We start from the raw sequence: 25,396 nt of genomic DNA on the forward strand, positions 1-25,396 counted from the left end.
TTAACTATCGAGTTTTCCTTACATTTGCAAAAATTAATGACCCGAATGATACCATAATGGTGTGTCCTTCAATGATATAGCCTTGTAAGTTAGCTTCAATTTTAGCAATCGTTTTGCAGTCCACTTACAAAACACTCTGTATATATTCATAGAATATTTTTTTTTTATAAACAAAAAGAGAGCATCAACACTTATCATTTTTTTTTTTGTATTTATAGTAAAAATAAAAAATTACTCAAAAAATGTAAAATAAAATTTATATTGTTACCAGTTGTTACCATATTAAATTATATTTTTAATTTTATAAATTTAATTTTAAATTTAAATGAAGTAAAAGATAATTTTTGTTGTGATATGCATTTTTGGTTTTCCTTAATCAATTTAAACACTTAAATTTTGTTATATATGCCTCTACATACATGCATACATATTTTAAAATATTCATTATCACTCATTATTAAAAAATATCTTAAACCTACTTAAATATGTATAGAGAATAAGAATATTGATTCAATATAAGGTCCAAGCTACAAGGGTTAAATGTATTAGAGACCTTTTCATAAACGTAGTATATAACGATAAATGGTGGAAACTGTGCTATATTTATTTTCATAAGCTAATGTAACTAATCTGGTTTGTTTAGCGAAATTAGTTTGAGTAGCGCAGTTGAACCATATATGAACTGTTTTGATTTTATAGAATACAAGTTTAGAATACATTATTGTATTTTATAGAATACAATAATGTTTTTGCAGTCATTGTTTTGAAAGATTCCGTTTATTGAAATCTCTTTCAACTCAATATTATGTTACATATAGAACAGTAGCAACAGTGTCGTTTTTATAGAAAATTATAATACATATTAAGAATTTTTGAAACACACACTATCAAATTAATTGAACAAATAATGTTTAGGTATGCACTATTTCTTCATTAAAAATTACATAGAATTGCCCATGAAAGAGTTAATTTACAAATGCATTATACGATCATTAATATACTAGTATACATATATGTATATATATATATATTTTTACTGAAGAGTAAATAAATATTATTGCATTTATTTTTTTGGGCGCCGACAATAAAATTGAACTTTAAATTTTATAACTTGGCAAATTAACATATACTATTTACATATATAAATAAACATAAATCAAAAAATAAACATACATACTAATTTAATAATAAAATAAAATAAATGCAATAGAAAAGTCTACAGTTTTCTACCCCTTATACTGAAGTAAATTATATTTATGAGGGTGATATTTATAAAACATTTTTTTTTTTATTTTATTTTCTCTTTGATTCACTTTATTTTAAAAAAAAAAAAAAAACAAAGAAAAAAATATAAAATTAAAAAATAAAATAAAAAATCAACTTAAAAGATTTAAAATAGCCAAATGGAAACTATTCTGTATATATATACATATATATATTTGATTGTTTCTTTCACACATTCAGTTTAATTCTATCATTTATCTTGGTCGAATGATATAGAAATTAAATATTTTTCAAAAAAGTAATTTTACTCTATAAATAATGTTAAAAACGGGAAATTTACAATTTATTTTAATTTTTTTTCTAAATATTACCACAAAATTATTATTATATACAAATGGATTAATGTTACCAGATGGATATTCACCAGTTTCATCAATTCAATATTTTGATCCATGTTCATTATCACAAAAATTATTAGAAGATAATTCATTATACAATATTAATTTACCAACATGGGGTTGTGTTGAATTTAATAATATTGATGATATTAATCGTATATATACATTAAAATATTTTCAAAAATATTGTGATAATTATCAAGAATTAATAGAGGTTCCTTGTCCTGAAAGAAATTGGAAATTTAATAAACATCAAAATCACCAACAACAGCAGCAGCAGCAGCAGCAGCAACGTATTAATGAAAATAATAATCAAATAATAATTAATAATAATGATAATAATAATAATTATAATGGTATTAAAATGAAAAGACGACGATCTGCAGTAATTGAAAGAAAGAAACCGTATGTAAAATGCGTAAAAATTTTTCCAGAAAAAAGTACCAAAAATCATTGTTTTTTAATTAAAAAACATTCTAAAAATAACAATTTTATTTCGAATTTTTTCATATGAAAATTATTTAGAGCTTTTTTACTTATTTTTTTTTTGTTTTTTTTTTTGTTTTTTGGATCAATTAATAAAAGTAAAAATTTTATATGCTTTGAGCATTTTTTCCGCATTGAATATTTGTTGAAGAATATCGAATATTTTATAAGTAAAATAAAAATTTATAATGCTTATATTTTCGATAAAATCTTATAAAATCATTAAATATTAATAAATCTGTGAAATATATATATATTTTATAAATTACTTGTATTATGTACATACATATATACAAATTCAAAAGTTTTAAATTTGTGGAAAACTTCATCGATAAATTCATAATTTTTAAAAATACTTATTTCATATTTCATTTATTCGAAATAATAATTAACACGAAATAAATAACAAATTAGTTACTCCTACTATAATTATTGTAATACAAAGCATTGTTCGAATTTGAATGCGAGTGAAATTTTATTTTTATCTAGAATGTTTTTTTTTTTTTTTTCAATTAATTAATTTTACATATATAGCGTATATGAAATTGCGAAATTAAAATTTGTCTTGAAAAACTGAAGCTCAATTATAAGCTGAAAAGTAATTTAATTATTATAAAAAAATTTTGTCAAAAAAAACAAGTGATATTCAATACAAAATAATTATAATGTGTGTATAAAAATATTAAATAAAAATTAAAACCATATTAAAGGTTTTGTTTAAAGTCTGAAAAAAAAAAATTAATATTAAAAATATAATTAATAAAATTTTTGATTAAAAAAATTAATTTAGTTTCTTTTCTTTAAAATTTAGAAATCCGACTGTGGCAAATTTACTCACCCATATGAAACAAATTTTTTTTGATCAAAACTTAGTCTTTATTCATAAAGTAAAAACCTATGAAAACCATTTTAAAATGTCCTTTGTTCTTAGAATTTATTTAAAAATTTGAAGATTTTAAGATTTCAATTGGAAATTTTCGAAAATTCTGTTCTTACTGAGATTTTAATATAAAGCATATTATTCAATAAACCAAAACAAACATAATCTTTAAAAACGCTTATATATTCAATTAAATCTTTACTATAAAAGAAGAAGCACGTTCCAAAATTTTTAACATATTCAGAGTTCTAAAACGTTTTTAAAGATTTCTTCCAAAAGTTGTAAAAATATTTTAAGTTTAAACAAAATTACATTGAAAAATTAAAATTATTAAAAATCTGACAAAGTAAACTAGTTAGTTAATAAAGATCTGTATTGATAAACAAAAAAAAAAAAATGTTTAAAATTTAAATTAGAACTTTAAGTAAACATATATCTGAAATACTGAAAATTGCCATTTTTAAAAACTTTCTAAGAGTTCTTAAATCTTAGAAATTAATATCTTACAAAAATATTTATGAATTATGGTTATATTGTTCGTGAAGATCAACGAACTATTACTAAAAAACGAATTTTTAAAAATATTTTTTTGAAAATATTTCTCACGATGAAAAAAATAAAATCAATTCAAAAAGAATAAAGAAAAAAAAAATTGTCAATTTATCGGAGAAATGGAAATTAAAAATATTTTTAAAAAATATGTACTGTGATTCATATTTATAAATAACATGGTACCTATGCGATATGCTTGTAGATTGTCTCTGTTTCCGAAATGTAAATAATCTGAAGTTATACATTATATCTGAATATCTAATATTTCCTAATATCCGGAAATTAATTTTAGTTTTTTTTATCTTTAAATATTTTAATACATTGAATATGTGATATTTTGAATACGAGAAATTAATTAGAATGATTTAAATTAGTAGCCCATGTAAAATTATAAAATTTCAAGCATAAACTTATTTTTTTTTTATATAAAAATAAAATATATAACTTCATTAAAGTTTTTGAAATATTTTTATTTTTGTTTTGTCTGTTGTAATTTAATATTTATTTTTTCTTTTTGTAAAATATTATGACCAAAAAATTTTATGAAAAATTAAATTTAGATTTTGTGTATAAATAGGAAAATTAAATATTAATTTTAGTTAAATGCTTTATTGTTAATGTTTTGACAATATTGATTGTAGTTTAGTAAGAATTTAAAAAACTCTTACATTATTTTCTACAGATAATTTCAATTTTTTTTTTTTTTTAAATTGTATATGTATTAGATTTATTCTAAACGAACTTACAATAATTAGCTAGTAAAATAAAAAACAAACTTAATTTCTCGGTTAAGTTTTCATTTTTTTTTTTTCACTTTCGATTTGAAAGTTTCAACAAACCGGAATTTAAATTACTTTATAGATTTTAAAAAATTTGTGGAATTTTAATTTTTTGGTTAATAGTAATTTTTAATTGTATTTTTTTTTTGTTTTCTATGTAATGAAAACCTTTTGTGTGTGTTTTTTTTTTTTTATTCTACTCTAATGAGTTCGACATCAAAAGTTAATGTTGCATTAGGTGGAATAACACCAGGATGACCTCGGCTACCATATGCATAATCAGGTGAGCAAACTAATTTAGCTCTTTGGCCAACTGAAAGTTTCGCCACACCTTCATCCCAACCACGAATGACTTCACCATTACCAACTAAAAATAGAATATGAGATATACATACATATTTTCTATAAAATGACACTTCATTACTATTCAATGATTCACATAACTTTTAACTATGCACGTATTTTAGTACCTACCTACGAATTTAAATGGTTTCCCACGAGTACGTGATGAATCAAACACGGTTCCATTGCTCAAAGTTCCAGTATAATGGACAACTGCTACTTGTCCATTTTTGGGGAATGTACTTCCTGTACAATAAAAAAAAAAAAAATTTATCAATTTTTTACTTCATTTACACATTCGAAAATTAGGTTAAAAGTATGTATTTTGTAATTTACTTACCATCACCTGGTGAAATTGGAACAATATCAACACCCATTGTTATCAATTAAAATTGTAAAAAGATCAGTTTCTACAAAATTTTATTTTTTATAAATAAAATATGGTGCGAGCGTGCTTGCTTGGTTGGTTTATACTTTTTAGAGCTGCTTGTGATTTTTTGGTATATTTCTGGAAAAAAGCACCGGGTTAAAAAGAGATACATAGTTGATTTTTTTTTCATTTTTAAATGAAAGAGATAAATATAGTATATTGAAAAATATAGCGTTGCCTACTTATTTTGATTACATATTTTTTGCTATATTAAACATTTTTTGATTTTTAAGGTTTACATACCAACTTTATATTAGACAACTGTTGCTTTGGTCAAGTATTAAGTATATTTGCTGAAAAACTATAATAAAAGAAGGTTAAGAAAGAGTTGAGATATAAGCTAGAATAATACCAACCATCAACAGAGAATGAAAAATCAAATATAAATTTCAAAATGAGCAATGAAATTGAAAATATGTTCTGGCATAAGCCACTCTACACACTATAAAATTTAATAGATTGACATTTCTCAAACGTCTATACCTTACAACTTTTAGTGCATCTCGCTCACGATAGGATCAATTGTCAAAGAAACGAATGTACATATTACATACTTAGTGACAGTTCTTTTTTTAAATCAGAATTTACCATAAATGCACGAATTGTTTATGTTGAAAATGACCTTACTGAATAAAAGTGAGTTATTGCACTGTTTAGGTGTAAAATATATAAATTATTCGAAATGCCAAAAACAATGCGGAGATTTATATAGTTCATGAAATTTTTAAAATATGATTACTAACGAAATGTGTCTAATTATTCTAACCCAGCATTTACACGTACAAGTTACTTGCAAGAAAGTTGCAATACATACAAAAATTTTACTAACACATTGAAATATTTCTACTTGCTTGTTTACTTGCAGTTCAACTTGCAAGAAAATTTTGCTGCCAGTAATTTGAGCAAGTAATTTGACATATTGAGAAATTCACAAAAAAAAATTTGTTGTTTTGATTTTTTTTTTTTTTTAATTTAAAATTTTTGAATTTTGTTTTGAAAAAATTAAACTTAGCAAACTTATGGTTTCTAAAATTTGTAAACAATTATATATATTGCTAGTTCTTTTCTTCTCAAAGACATTTTCAAAAATTAACTTGCTAAACGCCTACGTCATAATAGCAAGTAATTTGACATTTCGAAAAACTAATTGACAATTAATATTATACAAACTTGCATGCAAGTAACTTGTATGTGTAAATGCTGGGTAACCGTTAAAACATAATTAAAGCGGTGTGCGCTAACGGCTGACGAATTCTGTTGTCAACTCAGAACAAGAACGGAACGGCAAAATCGAACAGTACATATTTTGCATACATGTTGAAGCGGCAAAATAGGAATTTGGGCTATTTCAATACCGCTGCGGAAAAATTAATTCTGACATTTCGCTGCGAAAAATCGCTCTTATTCTATTTTCAATATAAAAGTACAATATATTTCGGCAACTTTTTTTTAAATTTTGACTTTTGAGAAATGTCAAAAATATGTCAATTTTTGAAAAATGCAAAAATATTTTCAGACAAATATTTTCACTCAAATATATCACTCAATGGTAAAAAAAAACGAGCAACATGGTATTTACCAGGGCAGAACTTTACTCGGACATAAAAATTTCAAGTTATCCGCAAATTCTTTAACGTGTTTAAATTCTTGGTTCTACTTAAAGGCTTTTAAATGTAAATTATTTGTGGGATTGAATTAATATCAGCAAATATTTATTTATTTCTACTTTGTGTTGTTTAATGCGGTTTTGCTAATATTTGAATTATTCAAATTAACGAGTATGTTTGCAAATGGTAAGAAACAGACGACCTACACGAAACTTTCACATATGTATTTGTAAAACAAGAAGTCGTATATATAACAAAAAAAAAATAAAGTCAATTCTCAAATTTTGCAAATAATTTTATTTTAATTATTTCTTTCTCATTTGTTCTTTCCATTATTTAAATGGCAAGTACATTATTTTCTGTATTTATTGTTCTTGCTAATATTTGTTTTTTTTTATCTTTTACTATTTTTAATATTAACTGTCTGTCTGTTTATGAAATTTTCATACTAATCATGAATTTACTTTTTTTACTTTTTTTTTTAACATCATTCTAACGATGGAATCGGTTTCATTTTTCATTACAATTTTTTTTTTTTTTACATTTTTTATTCATTTTAATTAAAATCATTAATTTGAATAATATATATATATATATATAATATAAACATTTCTACCACTTTTTTTATTTTTTAATTTTTTTTTTAATACAATAATAATATAATAATAATAATATTTTAATCTACAAGTATTTTTCAATTTATTTTTTCTTTCCATTATTTAATACTACACTACTATTTTTAATATATAATTCATTTCATATCTTTCTTTAAGTTTTTTAATTTAATTTATATACTTTTTTGTTATCTTATTGTTAATATTTTATTATTTTTTTCGCCCTGTAATCTATATTTTTTTTTTTTTCTTAAACACATTTTCGCATTCTGCAATGTTTAAATAAATTTTTTAGAATAAAATTAACAAAATAAAAAAATGTTATATTTTTTATAAAAATAAGTTTTTTTTTTTTTTTATATCCAGTCTAATAAGGTAGAGACTGCAAAAGGATTATATTTTGAAAAGAAATTATAAGAAAATTTTATTTAAATTTGGATTTTTCATATTAATCCTTAAAATACTTTTGGATTTCAATAAATTCGATAATTAATGACAAATTAATTTGATCTATTAAGCAAGTGATTTTAATATCATTTTAAAAAATTAATAAAATTAAAACAAATTTTTTATACTTAAAATAATTTTAATACTTGATAATGAGAATAAATGTAAAAAATTTTTAAGTTGAAAATTAAAATTTTTAATTTTAATTATTGCAATTAAAAAAAATTATCCGATTTATAATTATTTTATTTTTCAATATAATATAAAAAAAAATGTGTCTTCTTTGAATTAAGAATAAATTTTTAATAATATTAATAAGTAAACTGAATTCATAAAATTTTTATTGAAAATATTCTATCAAATCAAACATCTTTTAAAACAAGCATACTACTTAATTTCATTTCATTAATTATTTTTATATATATATATATATTTATTATTTCATATATGTATGTTTCTTAATTAATATTATGGTTTTATTAAATTAAGAAGAATAAAATGATTGTACTATTTAATGTATTTCATATTTTTGTTATATTCTAAATTTTTTTTTTTTATATAATTTAAAATTTATAAAAATAAATTTTGTTAAATTATTAATTTTAATATAATTCAATTGTATTGTCAAATTAACATACTAAATATTATTGAATTAAAAACATTTAATGAACAAATTGTATCAAATTATTAAAAAATATTTATATTTTATATTGCGATGTCGAAATGATTTCCATTAAAAAAAAATTCTAATATTATGATCAAAATAAAACGACAAATTCTAATTATAAATTTTATGAGCATCCAAAAGATAAAATATAAAATACACTTTTATATGAAAAGAAAAATAAAGTTAAGCTAAATAATATGAGATTACTAATAAAAAATTCCATGCATTTTCCATATTTTTTCTTTTATATCGATTTGATTCTTAAAATAATATTATTTCAAATTAAGTACAATAGCAACTAATTACACAAATTTTAATTCTTTTGTTTTGAATTAATTTAAATTTTTTTTAACATGAAGATTCATATTCAGCTACAATATTATTTATCTGAGACCTATTGCACTAACCACTTTTAATTTTAGGTAAAAAAGTAAAAAAATGGTTTGGTACAATAGACTGCTGATTATTTTTTGTAACTGCAAAGTTGAAAAGTTTGATAAAATTATATTTTATTAAAAATAAAAAAATAGGTGTTATAAAAATTTTTACTACATTAAGTTTTCAATTTGTAGTAGTATTTATTAATAATAACTATTATATTTAAAATTGTTACTAATAAATTAATACATTTATTCTCATTAAATATATACAAACAAAAAAAAAAAGGAAATTATAAATAAAAACCATTACTTATTTTTTTTTTTTTTTGAAGAAAAAAATCTATTTAGAATTTCTTTTTTATTTAAAAAAAAAATTCAAAATTTTTTTGAATAATTTTTCTGTTTTTGTTAAATATTTTATATTTAACTTTTGTAATTTTTTTTTGTTTTTTGTTTAAGACAAATTCGTATACTTACATAATCATTTAAGGTCTTTCATTTTCTCAAATAACCGCCTCACATTTACTTTTTAATTAATTACTTTTTTTTTTTTTTATTAATATTTAATTTTTCTGTTTCTTAAATTAAAACGCATCTACAATTAGATAATTAATTTTCTTCTTATTTTCTTTGAAGAATTTAATATTGATTTTTTTAATGCATATTAATTATATTTTCAAATTCTTCTCAATATTGTTATAATTTTTTTTTAATTTTTGAAATGAGAAAATAAAAAACATAAGTTTTACAAATAAATTTTTTAATAATTTAAATTTCATTTTCTTTTCGAATTGGAAAAAAAAAAAACAATAATTTTTTTTTCTTTGAATGCTTGTAATTACTTTTTATTAAATATATATATTTAATTTTATAATTATTTCAACATATATATATAATATTACTTTTATTATTTATATAGCTATACTAAAAATTAGTATACCAGTTAAAAAATCACGACCGACATTTCATTTTTTTTTTTTTGTGATTATGTCTGTTAATAAAATTATTTATTGAAATACTAAAAAATCTTCAAGAGCCATTATTTACGTTTTTTGTTTTTTTTTCATTTTATTTTATATTAAATTAAATTAAATAAAAATTTTCCTTTGATTATTATTCCTTTTATAATTTATTTTAAATTTCAAATTATAGACGAATCTTTTTGTTCTAATATCGTTAATAAGAATAAATTATTTTAAAATTAAAATGATTTTGATTAAATATAATATAAACCCAAAGTAAATTCAAGCATAATTAATTTCTATTTTTATGGTAATATTAAAATGTTTTTTTTTTTTTGTTATAAAATATCTATTTGAAAACTTAATGTTTTTTCTAATATATACATACATATATTTATGTATAAAGTGAAAAATATAAAATATTATAGTTTTTAGTAATAATATAATTATATCTTGGCTAAAATATCACAATTACAAAATTAATATGCAATTTATTTATTTTTTTCGGTTTGAGGACGTCTATTTATATTTTCTTAATATTTTTGTATGTATTATATAATATAAACGTACATAATGAATGAAATTTATTCTTATTAAATCAAACATCACAATTTATTTCTTTTAATTTATTATAAAATTAAAAAAAAAAAAAAATTACACGGCAATAACAAGCATTTTATGTATCGTACACAATTTTTTTCTACATAAAATCATTATGGGTTCAAAGTTTAATTCCATTTAATTTGTATAATTTTAAAGTTGATAGAATAAAAAGAATTTAAAATAGTGTAAAATGATAATAATTAAATAATAAATTAAGTAAATAAATTATAAGCTACATATTATATAAATATATATATTTTTTTTAATTTATATAAAAATAACTTTTTTCTTTTATAAACAATACTTTGAAATTAAGTATTTTTTTTATTTATACTTTTCGAAAATGAAAAAAGTATATATATATATTTTCAATTAATTGATTTTTTTTTTTTTCATTTTTTGAAATATTTAATCTAAACGCAAATTTGATTAATTTTTATAAATGAGATTTAAAAAATTAATACACCAAATCTTTAATTGTGTTTGGAAAAAGATAAAATTTAAAATTATAAATAATTGTAAAGAAATTGTTCAAAAATAAACAAAATGGTCATAAAAAAATTTTTTCAAATTTAAATGAAATTGTACATTTTTTAATAATTTTCAGTAAACAGTATTTATGGATCATTTGATATTTAACTTTTTTCATATTTTACTTTTGTTATTTTAAATTCAACAGTTTTTGTAATTTTTGAACAAGCCATATTTACAAAATTACTTTTTATTTGGTTAACAAATACAATTTGTATTATTATTGTTTTTAATATTTCTGTAAATTTTGCTATTTCTTAAAAAAAAAAAAAAAAAGAAATTTTTTAATTTTTAATAAAACTATATTTTATAAAAAAAAAATTAGGAATGCTTAATTATGCAAAATACATTTTTTTATAATTTATATATGCGTATATATATATATATATATTGAGCTTTTAAGATTTTCAAATAGCCTAAGTTACATAATTAAACTGAATTTTTAAAATTTGCGTACAATTTTTTGTTTTTTAGGCAAGATGAATTTATTTATTATTTATAATAATAATATGTGCTCTTGAAAATTCAATTTTTGTATTAATTTTATTAAAATTGTTTTTATATTTTTTTTAATAGTGTTTTTTTGTTTTTTTAATTTTTAAGACAACACAACAAATCTAAGAATTTTCTATACATCTAGAGAAGATCTATATTCTTAAAAATTTAGTATTTCTATTTTGTTGTTTTTTTTTTTTAAATTGTATGTAAACTAAAAATTTATTTTAAGTAAATTTTTTTAATAGTTTCGTTTTTTTTTTTATAATTTTTTTTTATGTTTTATTATTTTGTTTTCTGTAACAATATTTAATTTTAAAATTAAAACTTACATAGATAAAACCTATTTGCTTTTTAAATATTTTTACACCTTCTAATTAACTACATTTTTGTGAATATATGATAACTAAATATTTATGATAAATTTTCTTATCAATTTTCGTATTTTGGAATTTTTCTTAAGAATACTACCATTTTTATTTTAAACAGTTGAACGAAAAGTGTTAAATTTAATCTTAAAATTTTAAATTAAGAGAATGAGAACCATTTTTTTTTCTTTTAATATATATATATACATTTAGAAATCAAATAATTATAATTTTTTTGAGATATTTTTAGTTAACATTATAATTCTTAAATGAAATAGTTAGAAAATAAAAATTAAAGAAAAAAATAAACTTAATCTAAAGCAGATTGATTTTTTTCTTGTTACTTTTACATAGTTTTGTGTTTTACTAGGAATTCAAAAATAAAAAATCTCACTAAAGAATACTAAACTTAAGAGTAAGGATAAAAAAAAAATCTAATTTTTCACAATTGTTTTTAAAAATCTTAGTATATGTTTTAATTTATCTTTGTAGGTATAAATGAAGTCCAAATTCCGTACAGTTGGGGGCTTTTTGTATAAATTTTTAACAATATTTTCGTTGATCACCAAAAAATATTTTTTTTTTTTCTTTCATTTGTTTTCTATTTTCAAATATGCCCTCACCATATTTTTCATCCAATTACTAAAGTTATGGACTTCCCGCTACACTCTCAGCCTTCCTCTTCTTCTTCTTTTATTTCAAAAGGTGGAATATAAAGCTTATCCATAACGTGAATTTTTATATGATTGTTCAATGTTGAACTTTGGCGAAATTGTTTTTTGCAAACAACACATTCAAATGGTTTCTCTCCAGTATGAATTTTAAGGTGGTTTGTTAATGTGCTAAGTTGACGAACTAAAATTACAATGTATTTTATTACAAATAAACAAATATGTACATATTATAGCATTGTAAATATTTTAGAAAACTCACATTGTTTAACACAATAGCTACAATTAAATGGTTTCTCTCCAGTATGAATCTTTAAGTGATTTGTTAAAGTTGAAGACTAAGAAATTATAAATTAATTGATATTTGTATCTACTTGACCTAAATATATATATATTTACCTGTCTAAAATACTTTTCACAGACGTTACATTTATATGGCTTTTCACCAGTATGAATTTTAACATGATTTGTTAATGTGGACAGCTAAAACCAAATATGATACATTTAAAAATAACTAACTTAAAAAATTAAAACAAATTTTTGTACCTGCCGGAATTTACGTTCACAAACATTACATTGAAATGGTTTATCTAAAGTTCCTATAGTTGATGATCTACCTGGCCTAATGGGAGTTATGGTGGCTTGAGTAGTTTGAACATTTGTTTGAACAGCGTGAACAGCCTGTGTTATTTGCCCAGTCTGTACTGCCTGTGCTTGAGCAACCTGCACCACTTGTGCTGCTTGAACTGCTTGAGCTGCCGCCTGAACAGCTTGGGCCTGTACACTCTGTACAACATGTGCTGCTTGTACTACTTGTGCTGCCTGAGCAGCCTGCACAACAATTTCTGGAGAAGTATTTTCTAAAAGAAAATATGGGTTAAATTTATTTTAATTTTTTTTTTTTTAATATTTTACCAGCTGTCATAACTCCATTATTAACTACAATAGCGCGAGCGGTGGTAGCATTTATTGTCCTTGGTATTTGAATTTGTTGCTGTCTCGTGTTTCCACCGGAATCAGTGGTAGTAACAATCTAAATCATAATAAAAAAATCATCATGTATAAAAATTTAACTTCCACAAATACTTTTTATGAATTACCAATATATCCGTCATTGCTGTCATATTAATTATTACTATATTATTTTAATATTTGTTAAATTATTTTTCATTAATAGATCGTCATTATATTTTCTGTTACACAACCTGAAAGAAAACAATAGATTGTCTCAATAGGGTTATGTCGTGTTGAATCCTTATTTTCTGTCCTTTTTATTTTAATTTCCAAAATTTTTCTACTTACTACAGTTGCATTCGCTTTTGCAAACTTTTAAATTCAAATCAAATATTAATTAATTATGGAAAAAAATTAGAAAACGTTTTTACATTAACATATTAATGAGAAAATTATTTAAGCAGTTTTCATTTTATGAAGACATTTTTATACGAAAACGAAAACCATCAGGAACAACAAGATTTGACACTGAAATGACAGACGAAACAATTAAATCTTATATTCGTTAAGTTTGGAAATTTTTCGATAAAAATAATTTAACGCCATCTTTCAACAAATCAAACAAAATAGAAATATCAAATCAAAAATATGGTCAACACGAATTTAAATACGTACGCATCTTTGATACTGTAATTTTTTTGCGATAATTACATTATATTAATTTTGGTTCAAAATCGCCCAATCAATTTGACACTTTATTATACTCAAGAGTTCTAGTGAATTTGCGTTCTTTAAGGAAAAAAGAAAGACTTAATTAAAGGAAAAACTTCTAGAAGTTTTTCGCAAAATTGTAAATGCTTGTTAATAAAAATATTCTTTTTTTTTTTAAATATTTGGTACTGTGTTACGACATTTAATAGTAGGCAATATGCCAAGATATTTAACGTTGCTAAATATTCGCAACGCAGCCAAATTATCATATGAGTAGCGTAGATAAATCATATGAAGGTTAAATTCGCGTTTGCAGTTCTGAATGCGAGAGATCTTATTAGTTAAAACTGCACTGCAATAGAACTACTAAAGCAGCTGTGCCAAGAAAAACTATAGTGTCAAAAAATTTAATTTATATTATCTACTAATTCAGAAATTATTCTTCAAATATAAAAGCAGAAAACGATGTTATGCTATCGATTTGATAGATCTTGTGCAGTTCTACCAAAAAGAACTGAATGCTTTTTGCTGCGAACTACAAAAATGCGGTGCTATTACAGACCTCTGCTAAAACTTCAAACGCGAATTCAACAGAATTATTTTGATTTCAAAAAGTTAAAAATACTTCGCATATTCATCAATTTATGTTTTTGCAGTATTGCGTTTCGAGTTTATTTGTTTTGCAGTAGGTATTGTGTTCATAAAAATCTCTAGTATAAGATTATGCATGTTTTGATGATAATAATATACTTCTTGATAAAAAGAAAAAAAAAATCATTTTATGAAAATGCTTTATTTAGATTCTTTTCGTGTTTTTATAATTGTACATTCACAAAAAATAATTAAAAATGTAACGTTTCGGTTTTTGTTTTTAAATAAACAACAAAATTTAATTTTACTGAAAACATTATGGTTTATTTTCTTTTCGTTTATTTAGTTTTTAATATGCTATACAATGACTTCTAACAATATTGTAAAAGGTACGATTATAATGGATAGTTATATTTAGTAAAGGCGTACATATATACAAGTTATATTTATTCAATGAAAATTTTACATTAGAATAACAAGTGCTCAAAAAATAAATTAAATTAAAAACATTTGCATATTTACTTGAAATTAAATAAAACTAATTAAATAAGAAAAAATCTAAATTTGTGAAATTTTTTTTTTAAGTAGGTACTTTAAATGAATAGGAATGTTGAATTCTCCTTATTGCTTTAATTTAAATTATATATTATAATATTTTATTTTCAATGAGCACTTCATATAATAGAAAAAATTTTAATAAAACACTGGTTATAAAATTATTCAATTAAATGCTTTGGAAATTTCATTCAAAAGAATAGGTGACAATAATTTTGCGTGGCGTTGTTATTTTAACAACAAAATTAAACTAAGCTCCATTTTGGCAGCTACAAAATTTTAATATTAAAAATTCTAAATATTTTTCACATCTCTTAAGAATGTGAAAATAACAAAAACTATAATTATATTCATACAAATTTATACATTTTTTTTTTGTATAAATTGTTAACATAACTTATAAAATTTTTTTAATACAGTAACAACAGCGTAATAAATTTGCAAAAAAAAAAATGTGAAAAAAAAAAAAATTGTAACAACATAATTTCATATATCGCTGTAATTTTGTTTAGTTGTCCGTTTTGATTTTAATTATTGAAAAATTATTGAAATGTTTATAGTCCTGATCCGCCACTAGTTGATCCTAACACATATTTTGAATAAATTTGATTTATTTGTTCCAGGAATATAAATGTCAACACTGTATGTGGTCCTAAACGGCAAAAGTATGGAGTAAAACCTTTCCATAAAGCAAATATTCCTTCATGTCTTGCAACTTTTGCTAAAACATCAATGGTACCACGATATTCAGGCTTGCCGTCAGTGATTTTCATATTTTGAATTCTAAAAAGAAACAGTCAAAATTCGATTATTTTAAAATTTTAATTTTAATTAAAATAAAAATAAAAAGAAAAATAAATAAATAATAAATGTGCTGACCTAGTTTTGGCAATGTCAACTGGCATTGAAGCAGCTGTTGTTAAAAATCCTGACACCATACTAGCCGAAAAATGTAATTTTATACCTTCTTGCATTTCAAAAATTTGTGCAAAATAGCCTTTTGCTTGCGAATATGATGCTAATTGCACCATATTAACAACCATAGCTCGTCCTAAAAAGAAAAAACTAAATATTTAAAAAGAACTTGAACATTATTTTTTTATAATACTTTTCATTTAGCCTGAATTTATTATTATATATTGAAAAAAAAATACTAGACATACCAACTGTTGCCGTACATCCTCGCCACAATGCTGTAACACCCTCTTCTGTAGTTATTCTTGCTAATGCATTCACAACATTCGTATAATTTCTTCTTTCTGCAAGTGGTAATTTACCATCAGCAGTCATTCTAATTAGAGCTACTTCGGCTGGAGTTCCGATAAACGCTCCACATGCTCCAGCTATCATACCCATAGCCATACTTGATAATAAATTTGGTTCACCTTTATAATTTCTAAGAAATTTAATTTTAAGTAAATAAAAAATCAATTATGTACTGAAATAATATATAAATAAGAAAAAAATACAAATTCCAACTTACTGTCTATAATAATCATTTAAAAATGTATATACACCTATACGTCCTGTAGTATATGTAGCTTGTCGTAATAATGCAGCACCAATACCTTTATATAATGCTAAGGGTCCTTCTTTACTAACAATGGTTGATATACAATGTAAGGAATTTTTGTATTCTCTTGCTGCACCACCAACTCCTTGAATTTGCATACGTGTTTTAACTAAATCTAGAGGCTGAACTATACATGTCGCGCCCATCCTATAATGATTAAAAATTATCAATTACTATAAATTAATTGTAAAACAAAAATACATTTCAATCAAATCCCTTATTTTATATTATTTTTTTTATAGATGCTCAAAAGCGGATTTATTTTTTAATTATAATAGTATTTATTGCAATAATTTGAGCATACACCGAATTAAATTTAGGGAATTGACACAAAAAAAATTCCATTTTTTTATAAATATTGTAACGAAATATCTGCACTCTTTATCTGCAAAGGTTTAATTTTCTGATCTTTACTGATCGAAATGGTCTAGCACATTTGTTATCATTTATGTACATAAATATATATTATTATTATTACATATAAATTTTTCACTAAGTGAATTACTCCATCTATCTCTTAAACTAATTATATTGAAAATATATCGAACCAAATTACTTATTTCATTCTTTTTCTTGCAACTATTGTTATCAAATAATAAAAAAAAAGCATTTGTTCGAATAGCATAATGTCAATGCTCTACAATCTGTTTGAAATACAGAGTGTCCAAAAATAAGTGATAAATAGATGATAAACGTGGAAATTAAAAATTAAATTTCGTCAACACTGTCCTAATAATTAAAACGAATGTACGAGTGTTCAAAAGACAATTTCAATTCGCCTGCATTTACGAATATCAAAATTTAAATAATTAATAGTGTAATATTTTAGTGAATATTCTCAAAATTACAAATTTTATAATAAATGTAAGAAATTAATGATTTCAAATTAATTTATTTAAGTTGCTTTATTATAAAATATAGTGAAAATTTATAAAAAGTTGACGTAACAAATGAGAATTTAAAAATAAAAAAAACTTAGTATTTTTTTTTTACTATTAAAGCACAGATAAATAATAGTGATGCAAGCAACAAGTGTCAACAGTTAAATTTTCATTTTCAGCAGTGTTATTCAAAGCGTAACAGAAAATTTTCATTGTTACATTGTACATTAGAACTAAACAATTCATTAAGGTTTAATTAAACTAGAGTAATTGATTTTTTCAGTTAGTATTTTGACAGAAATTTCTGACGCATTAATTAATCGATGGATCTAACAGTTAGTCAAACTGAAATTTAATTATAAATAATTTATAAATTAAAATTTTTTGTTAACAAGAATGTAATCTTTATTAATGGCACGACAAAGGGATGACAACTTTGAAACATTTATCGAATAATTATCGAATTATGAAAATTACAATTAAAAAAATTAATTTTCAGTTTTATAGGCACTAAAATTAACACTTATAAATAATTACATATAAAAAAATAAAACATTTTTTTTTTAAATTGAAGGACTTTTGTTGCTAGGTAAAAGATGAAAACACGTTACTCTTATTTTTTCATACCCAACAAATTAGTTATTTAGCAATTTAATGTTAATAGAATAAGTAAATGTTTGCAGCTTAAATAGAATATTTTATTAAATTTGTTTTTTCATTAAATATTTAAATAATTTTTATGTTTTTAATAAATTTAGTTAATATTGGAAAAACTATATTGTAATGTGATAAAATATTAAGCAAAAATTATTGGAAAATTCAAATATTTTTATTTTTGAAATTTTGAACCTAAACTGTCCATTATTGAAGTAAAAAATTAACACTAATTCTATGTACTTAGAAATAGTTTGTAATAGCAAATAGATAATAATTTATGCAAACATATATGTAGATAAATTTAAAATCTAAATTAAAAACTACTTTTGTTACCAAATTTCCATATGCTTTCTTTTTAGAAATTTTTCGGTAATGCAATTTCAAAATGTTATTGCATTCGACTCTCATATGTAAATTTATTATAACGAATTTAAAAATAAAAATTGAAATATAACGAAATATGAATATAAATAGCCGAAAATTTCTCAATATATACTGCGAAATTCACGAAAATTTAACGACAGTCTTATCCAAAGTAAGCAATACATGTTTTTTTTCTGTTTTGTAAAGCAATGTGCGTGTTTATAGAATTTGTGAAAAAATCTTAAGTCATAAATTTTCTAAAAACCTTAGAATTTCCAATTAAGAGCTAATATTGTTATATATGTATGTTTGTTCTTATATTATAATAATACATATATAACTAAAAATAGTTTTACAAATCCTAGAAAAAAGTTTCGATAGGGAAAATATGATCTGTAATAAGTAAATTTATTAATGAGAACTTTGTATATATATGTATATATATGTATATATATGTATATATATGTATATATATGTATATCTATGTATATATATGTATATGTATGTATATGTATATATATGTATATATATACATATATATATATATATATATATATATATATATATATATATATATATATATACATACATAGATACATACATATATATATATATATATATATATTTATATATACATACATATATATATATATATACATATATATATATATATGCATATATATGTATATATATATATATATATATATATATATATATATATATATACATACATACATATATATATATATATATATATATACATATATATATATATGCATATATATGTATATACGAGTATATATATATATATATATATATATACCTACGTAATACCATTGCTACCATAAAATTTTTATATTCAACATTTGGAGCAAATTTTAAAATATTTGGCATAAATACAAAAAAAAAATTATCAAGTAACAATTAAAATAAATTCACATTAATTTTAATTTTCTAATTTTAAATATCACAAGTCTCATAAAATTGTTCGAAAATTTAATTTATTAAAAAAAAAATTTTCATTTATTCAAAATTTCTATAACAAAAAATATTTTGTTTTTAAACCAATTGAAGAAAAATTTTTTTTCATTTCAAAAAAAATTATTTGTATGGGGGAGACTATTGACAATGACCTTGAACTTGACGACTAATGGCGTTAAATTTGTTTCTTTTATTTAAATTTTTAGAAAAACATAAAAAATGAAAAAAAAAACACAAAGAAAAATAGTTCACTAGACTGTTTTTCTTTTTTTTCACGAGAAAAAATAAATTAACTTCCGCGTTTTTTTAATTTATTTTTATTTAATTTTTTTTTTGTAAAAAAAAAAGTGTTGTGACAAAATGTTTTTCGTCGTGCCACTGTATTGCACAAAAATTCACTATAATTTTTGTTTTAATTTTGTTCTAAAATAAAATTAATTACCTAGGGTGTTTGGGAAAATTGGCGGTAACGGGAAGAAATGTATTATAAAAACAAAATTTTCTCAAAAACTATAATGGATTTGAAAAAAGTACATTTCGCATAATTATAGTTTAATTAAAAGCACTTTAACGTTAAAACAGAACCAGAGAAGAAATATGGCGAATGATTTACTTTATTGAACAATATCAGAATGGCAATACCAACTCATCAGTATTTTGCATGTAATGCCACACACATATTATGGACACAGATGATTTCAAAAAAAAAAAACGCCAGGAGAATTGGATTTTTATATTCGTCGATCAAATTCCCGGTGGTAATCATGTTTCATTTGGAACAGTCTCGAAATTTTGACATTTCACAGCGAAAAATCGCTTTTGTTTTATTTTCAATCAAAACGTATAGATATTAAAAAAATTTTAGGTTAGTGGTACTAGAAGTTTCTTAAATTTAAAAAAAATGTCTAATACTAATAGTAATTTTTATTGTAAATTTTATTTTATTCTTAAATTTCTTCTAAAATGTGCTTAAAATAAATATTTTTAAATGTTTGAAGCTCATTTTGAAAGAACATTTATATTCATTTCAGTACAGACTCCCTTCATTTTAGTATATAGATTTTATAGAAAAGTGTATTTATACATGTAGTTTTATAATTACGTAGAAAAAATAAATAAAAACAAAAATATTAGAAAGTTTTCAAAAAAAAAAAAAAAAATTAAAAATAGCTACAAATGATTTTTTGTTTTCTATCTATACAATTGCACATATGTACATACATGGCAGGTTGTTATAGTTTTCACCTAACAAAATATTTACATTTGTTTGTATTTATTCATTTCTGTTCCAAAAAAAATTGTACAAAAAAATTGTAAATATTTATTAAATTTTTTTGAATTTGTTTTTGAATTAATGCAAGAAAATTTTATTTGGAAATAAATAGGTTTGTGACTCTACTAGAAATCAAGAAATTTTAATTAAGTTTTTATAAAGAAACAAGAATAGATTTTACAATAATTTATTGATATATTAAATTGAAAAAGCATTTACATACAGTAATTTTTCAGTATTATACTAAGTAAACAGGAATACCCCCCTGCGCCCTCCCCGTTTTAAACGAAACAACTTACATTTCAAATAGTTTCGATTTAAATGCAAACATTTTGATTCCAAATATTGTTAAGAACGGGGAACGAGTTCCTGTATTTAAATTTTAGAATTTATATTATTATAGTATTTTTAATATAAAATATTAATTAATTATTAAAAAATATAAACAGAAATAATTTTATAAACATAATTAATAATATTCTTTTATAAAATAACCCTCACCCTAGAGTTGAGCAGAATTAATTCTAAAATTAAAATTTATAAATTCTTATTTAAAAAAATTTTCATTCAATTTAAAAATGTGTCGAAAATTATAAATAAATTTTCGTCAGAAAACTGTTTTTATATAAAAATTAAAAAAAAATTAAATAATCATACTTATTATATCATACATAATAAATTGTTTTATGTATGAAACATACAAATAAATGAATAATTATAAAGTCCTATGAACTCATTTTTCTTATCATGAGAAAAAAAAAAATAATTTTTCTATTTTTGTTATCAATCAATATACCTAAGTATAAACAATAAATTATTTATGTATTAAAATAATAATTACTAATTTTAGAATATCATTTGTGACTAAATATACATTTATTAAAATAATTTACAAAATAAATAAGTAATTACAATACTTGACGTTCTACACAGATCATGAAAAGTATATAAGTTCATTACAATATAACACTTTTATTATTGTTATTGATAAGATTTAATATTGAGTATGTTAAAAAATATTATTAATTAATAAATAAATATTATGTGAGCCTTAAAATTTTTACAAACCGAAGAACTTTATTTTGATAAGGGTCTATTATAGTAAGCATCAGCTATCGTAATCTCCACTGAAAATGATTTTTAAATTGTAATAACATAAAACTGAATTAAATATATTCATAACAGAACAAGTACTAGATTAATTAAATTTATATTTTAAATATTTTCGTATTAGTAAATTATTTCAACATTTGGTAAAATGTGTTTGTTCGAGTATAGTCTAAATTAAATTCAAAAAGACACGCGAAAAAACTAAAATTTAAAATTAAAATTGAATTATTGAATAAGTAATTATTAATTATTTTTAACAAATTTTAGGTTAAATAGTTTGAACTGGGTACTATACAAGAATATAGTATTTTGATATGCCGCCATAAGTAATTATAGAATATTTAACTTCAACTAGTTCCAATTCAGTGAAATATTGACTAATTTTTCTTAATTTCATTAATTATAACGCACGTAGTCAAATTATTAAAATCTTATTAGGTATTATTTTCAAAAAAAAAAAAAAAATTAGTATTCAAGATTTGGAGCTTTATTAGTTTTTTTTTTTCCTTATTTTTGGTTTATTTTGCTTACTTATCTAAAATTTTAAACAAATATTTATAATAAGCTAGTAACAAAATGTACATAAATTTTTATAAACTAAATAACTCGATTAAAGCTTTAAAATTATTGATGAAATTATAATTAATTTTGATTTTGATTTTATAAATTTGAATTTTATAAAAGCACTATGGGTCTTTTATTTATACTCGTATATTTTAGCGATTTATCAAGAAAAATTAAATGTAGAAGAAAATGGCTTTTGATGACTTGAATCTTAAATTCAATAAATTGAATTGAATTGAATATTAGAAAGAACTTGTATAATAATAATTTCTAAAATAGGCTATTTTTATTTAATCGTTTAATATTTTTAACATAAAGAAAAAAAATTCTAATTTACTTTAATTCCGCTTTAAAAAAGGAAGGATTCAATCTGTTAGCTTAAATGCATTGGCATTGCTTACCATAAATGTAATGGCAAGGCCATTGCTATTACTCCATTTTAAATATTGTTAGTCCAAAAAATTATTTGTAATTAATTTTTATTTTAAATTTCTATGTTTATAATTTAAATATTTAAAAAAAATATATCAAATGTGTGGAACGAAGTATTAATTTTAAAAGCTTAATAATATGCCTTACTTTAATTGATGTAGATTACTTGATCGAATTGCTAGGTTTGTACGGATTGCAATAAAATATTGCATACTGAATTGCTATTTGTTATAAACACATATTTGAATTTCATGCTTCATTTCAAATAAAGGCCAAATGAAAGAATTAAAATTATAAGTAATAAAATTAACTACGAAAAATAATATTATTTAAGAAAATGGAATAAGGAAAAAGTAGGTAAAATTAAAAATACTTAAAATATAATTTAGCAGATATTTGTATGCCTTTGTTTTAGAAAAAATTTAAATTTAATATAAAAATGTACGCAAATTATGGCATTGACCGGTGATAATAATTTATAAATAAAAACAAAGGATTTCATTTATTTCTTTATTTTATTTAGAAATCATGCTAATAATTTCTTAGATTATATTAATAGGTAATTACTTATAAAGCAAATAAGAATTTTAATTTTAATTTGAAAATATTGTAAGTATGTAATAAACACTAAAAAGAGTAGGCCTTTATGTGATTTTGTTAACAATAAAATTATTTTAGGAAGTATTAATTAGACAAAGTTTTATAATTATGCTATAAGTAACTGAATAACAAAAAATTTTTTTAATAATGAGAATGAAGAAAAATTTGTGTGACGCAAGTTAATTTTAAAATTATTGGTCGATACCAATTGTTCATTTATCTGAAATTTTTTATTTAAAAATAAATAAATAGATAGATAGATGCTACCGCGTACAATATGTGAGTACCTATCCTATCTACTTTACCTATGTAAAGGTGGGCTACATATGTAGGTATACTTGTTTTATTTGTTTTCGGTTAAGCCAGTTGAGATTGTGTATTTTAAATCTTATGGAAAAATAAAGTAGGTATTTTAGATTAGTATAAAAATTATGTAATAAAAGTAGGCTAATTTTTAAATTATTGACCTCGAAATTTGTTTGAGCTTTTTTAATTTGCTTGCGAATCGGTGAAAAGCGCTTGTGAATGTTGTATAGTAAAAGTTTTTAAATTAGAATTCTTAACATATGTATGTATGGTCCTATGTATCTCATTGTGAATATTTTTGTTTTTTTTTATTTTTATCAAAACAAAAACGTTGACAGTCATCCCAAAGTTTTAAGAATTTATTTAATATTTTTATTAATATTAAAATAAATTAATAATTTAAAATTATTTATGATTTCGAATTATTTTAACAAATTAACTTACCCTGATAAACCACTAAAAACAAATCTTAGAGCTGTTGGAGTTTTCTTCGTTTCAGTCATCTTGTGTAGTTAAAAAAAATTTCAATAAAAAATGTATGTATTTCTCTCAATTGTTGAAATTAATTCGAAGCAAGAAAATCAAGTAATATCAATTTTGGGCGCGGAATAAAACAAAACACGGAACTTAAAATGAATATTATTTATGTAAAAATAATAATTAAAAATTAAATTGCACTATTTTTAACTTTCATGTAACCTTCACCTTCTTCTTTCTATCACTTATTTAAGGTTAATAAAAAATATGCTATATTTTGTTGTTTCAATTCAACAAACAACATAAACTGTCTAGTTTACGGCGAAAAATGGATTTTTCTTAAAATAAATTAAATGTCACATGTATATATTCGCCGCATTTGAATAATTCATATGACACTTAAAAATTATTTAAAATAAGTGCTGCCATTGCCTAAAATTTAAGCCCATAGAAAAATGTGCAATGTGTGTACGCAATTGTAATTTGATTATTTCTCATTTTGACAGACACTTCACACAAAAATGTCAATTCATGTGGTGATTTGTGTCACCATTTAGATAACAACTTAGTAGGAATTAAATGACAATTTGATCCTATGATATTTTGTAATCTTTCGTTGCGAAAAGAGAGAAAAATACATTTTTTAACTCAATATTGAGTGTCGAGTAGCGTGCTTATATCCAACAAAATTATTTTTTTTAACTTCTATAAATTTATTCTCATTTTTAATATATCAGACATCAGGCGGCAATAAAAATTATAAGCGAATGGAATAAAAAATCAGTTGATTGTCAAAAATTCAAATTTTAATTGAGATATTTTTAATTTTAATTGGATTTGCTAACAAAATTAAATATATATAAACTTAATTTTAAGCGTTCAATATATATTAATCTATAGTAATAATAATAATATGAAAATGGAAGGAAGGA

At 21.4% G+C, this 25,396-nt stretch overlaps 3 protein-coding genes across 3 annotated transcripts; all 3 read right to left on the reverse strand.

The window, feature by feature from the left end:
• Positions 1-4,445: 4,445 nt before the first annotated feature.
• Positions 4,446-5,171, reverse strand: LOC129615598 (peptidyl-prolyl cis-trans isomerase Fkbp12). Its single transcript, XM_055530872.1, has 3 exons — positions 5,002-5,171; positions 4,794-4,907; positions 4,446-4,686 (listed from the first exon to the last, which is right to left on the reverse strand). Exons 1-3 carry the CDS (start codon positions 5,036-5,038, stop codon positions 4,511-4,513), a joined length of 327 nt encoding a protein of 108 aa, XP_055386847.1. The 5' UTR covers positions 5,039-5,171; the 3' UTR covers positions 4,446-4,510.
• Positions 5,172-11,914: 6,743 nt separating this feature from the next.
• LOC129615604 (adult enhancer factor 1-like) lies at positions 11,915-13,890 on the reverse strand. Its single transcript, XM_055530881.1, has 7 exons — positions 13,739-13,890; positions 13,537-13,641; positions 13,352-13,469; positions 12,983-13,296; positions 12,836-12,919; positions 12,699-12,774; positions 11,915-12,620 (listed from the first exon to the last, which is right to left on the reverse strand). Exons 2-7 carry the CDS (start codon positions 13,558-13,560, stop codon positions 12,436-12,438), a joined length of 801 nt encoding a protein of 266 aa, XP_055386856.1. The 5' UTR covers positions 13,561-13,641; positions 13,739-13,890; the 3' UTR covers positions 11,915-12,435.
• Positions 13,891-15,412: 1,522 nt separating this feature from the next.
• On the reverse strand, positions 15,413-24,757 carry LOC129615549 (mitochondrial 2-oxoglutarate/malate carrier protein). Its single transcript, XM_055530788.1, has 5 exons — positions 24,432-24,757; positions 16,731-16,967; positions 16,411-16,643; positions 16,127-16,298; positions 15,413-16,030 (listed from the first exon to the last, which is right to left on the reverse strand). The coding sequence occupies exons 1-5, from the start codon at positions 24,488-24,490 to the stop codon at positions 15,802-15,804; spliced, it is 930 nt and encodes a 309-aa protein (XP_055386763.1). The 5' UTR covers positions 24,491-24,757; the 3' UTR covers positions 15,413-15,801.
• Between the last annotated feature and the right edge of the window lie 639 nt (positions 24,758-25,396).

The sequence above is a fragment of the Condylostylus longicornis genome, unplaced genomic scaffold (genome assembly GCF_029603195.1).
Source record: "Condylostylus longicornis isolate FDR11 unplaced genomic scaffold, ASM2960319v2 ptg000137l, whole genome shotgun sequence".
In the NCBI taxonomy this organism is placed as follows: Eukaryota; Metazoa; Arthropoda; class Insecta; order Diptera; family Dolichopodidae; genus Condylostylus; species Condylostylus longicornis.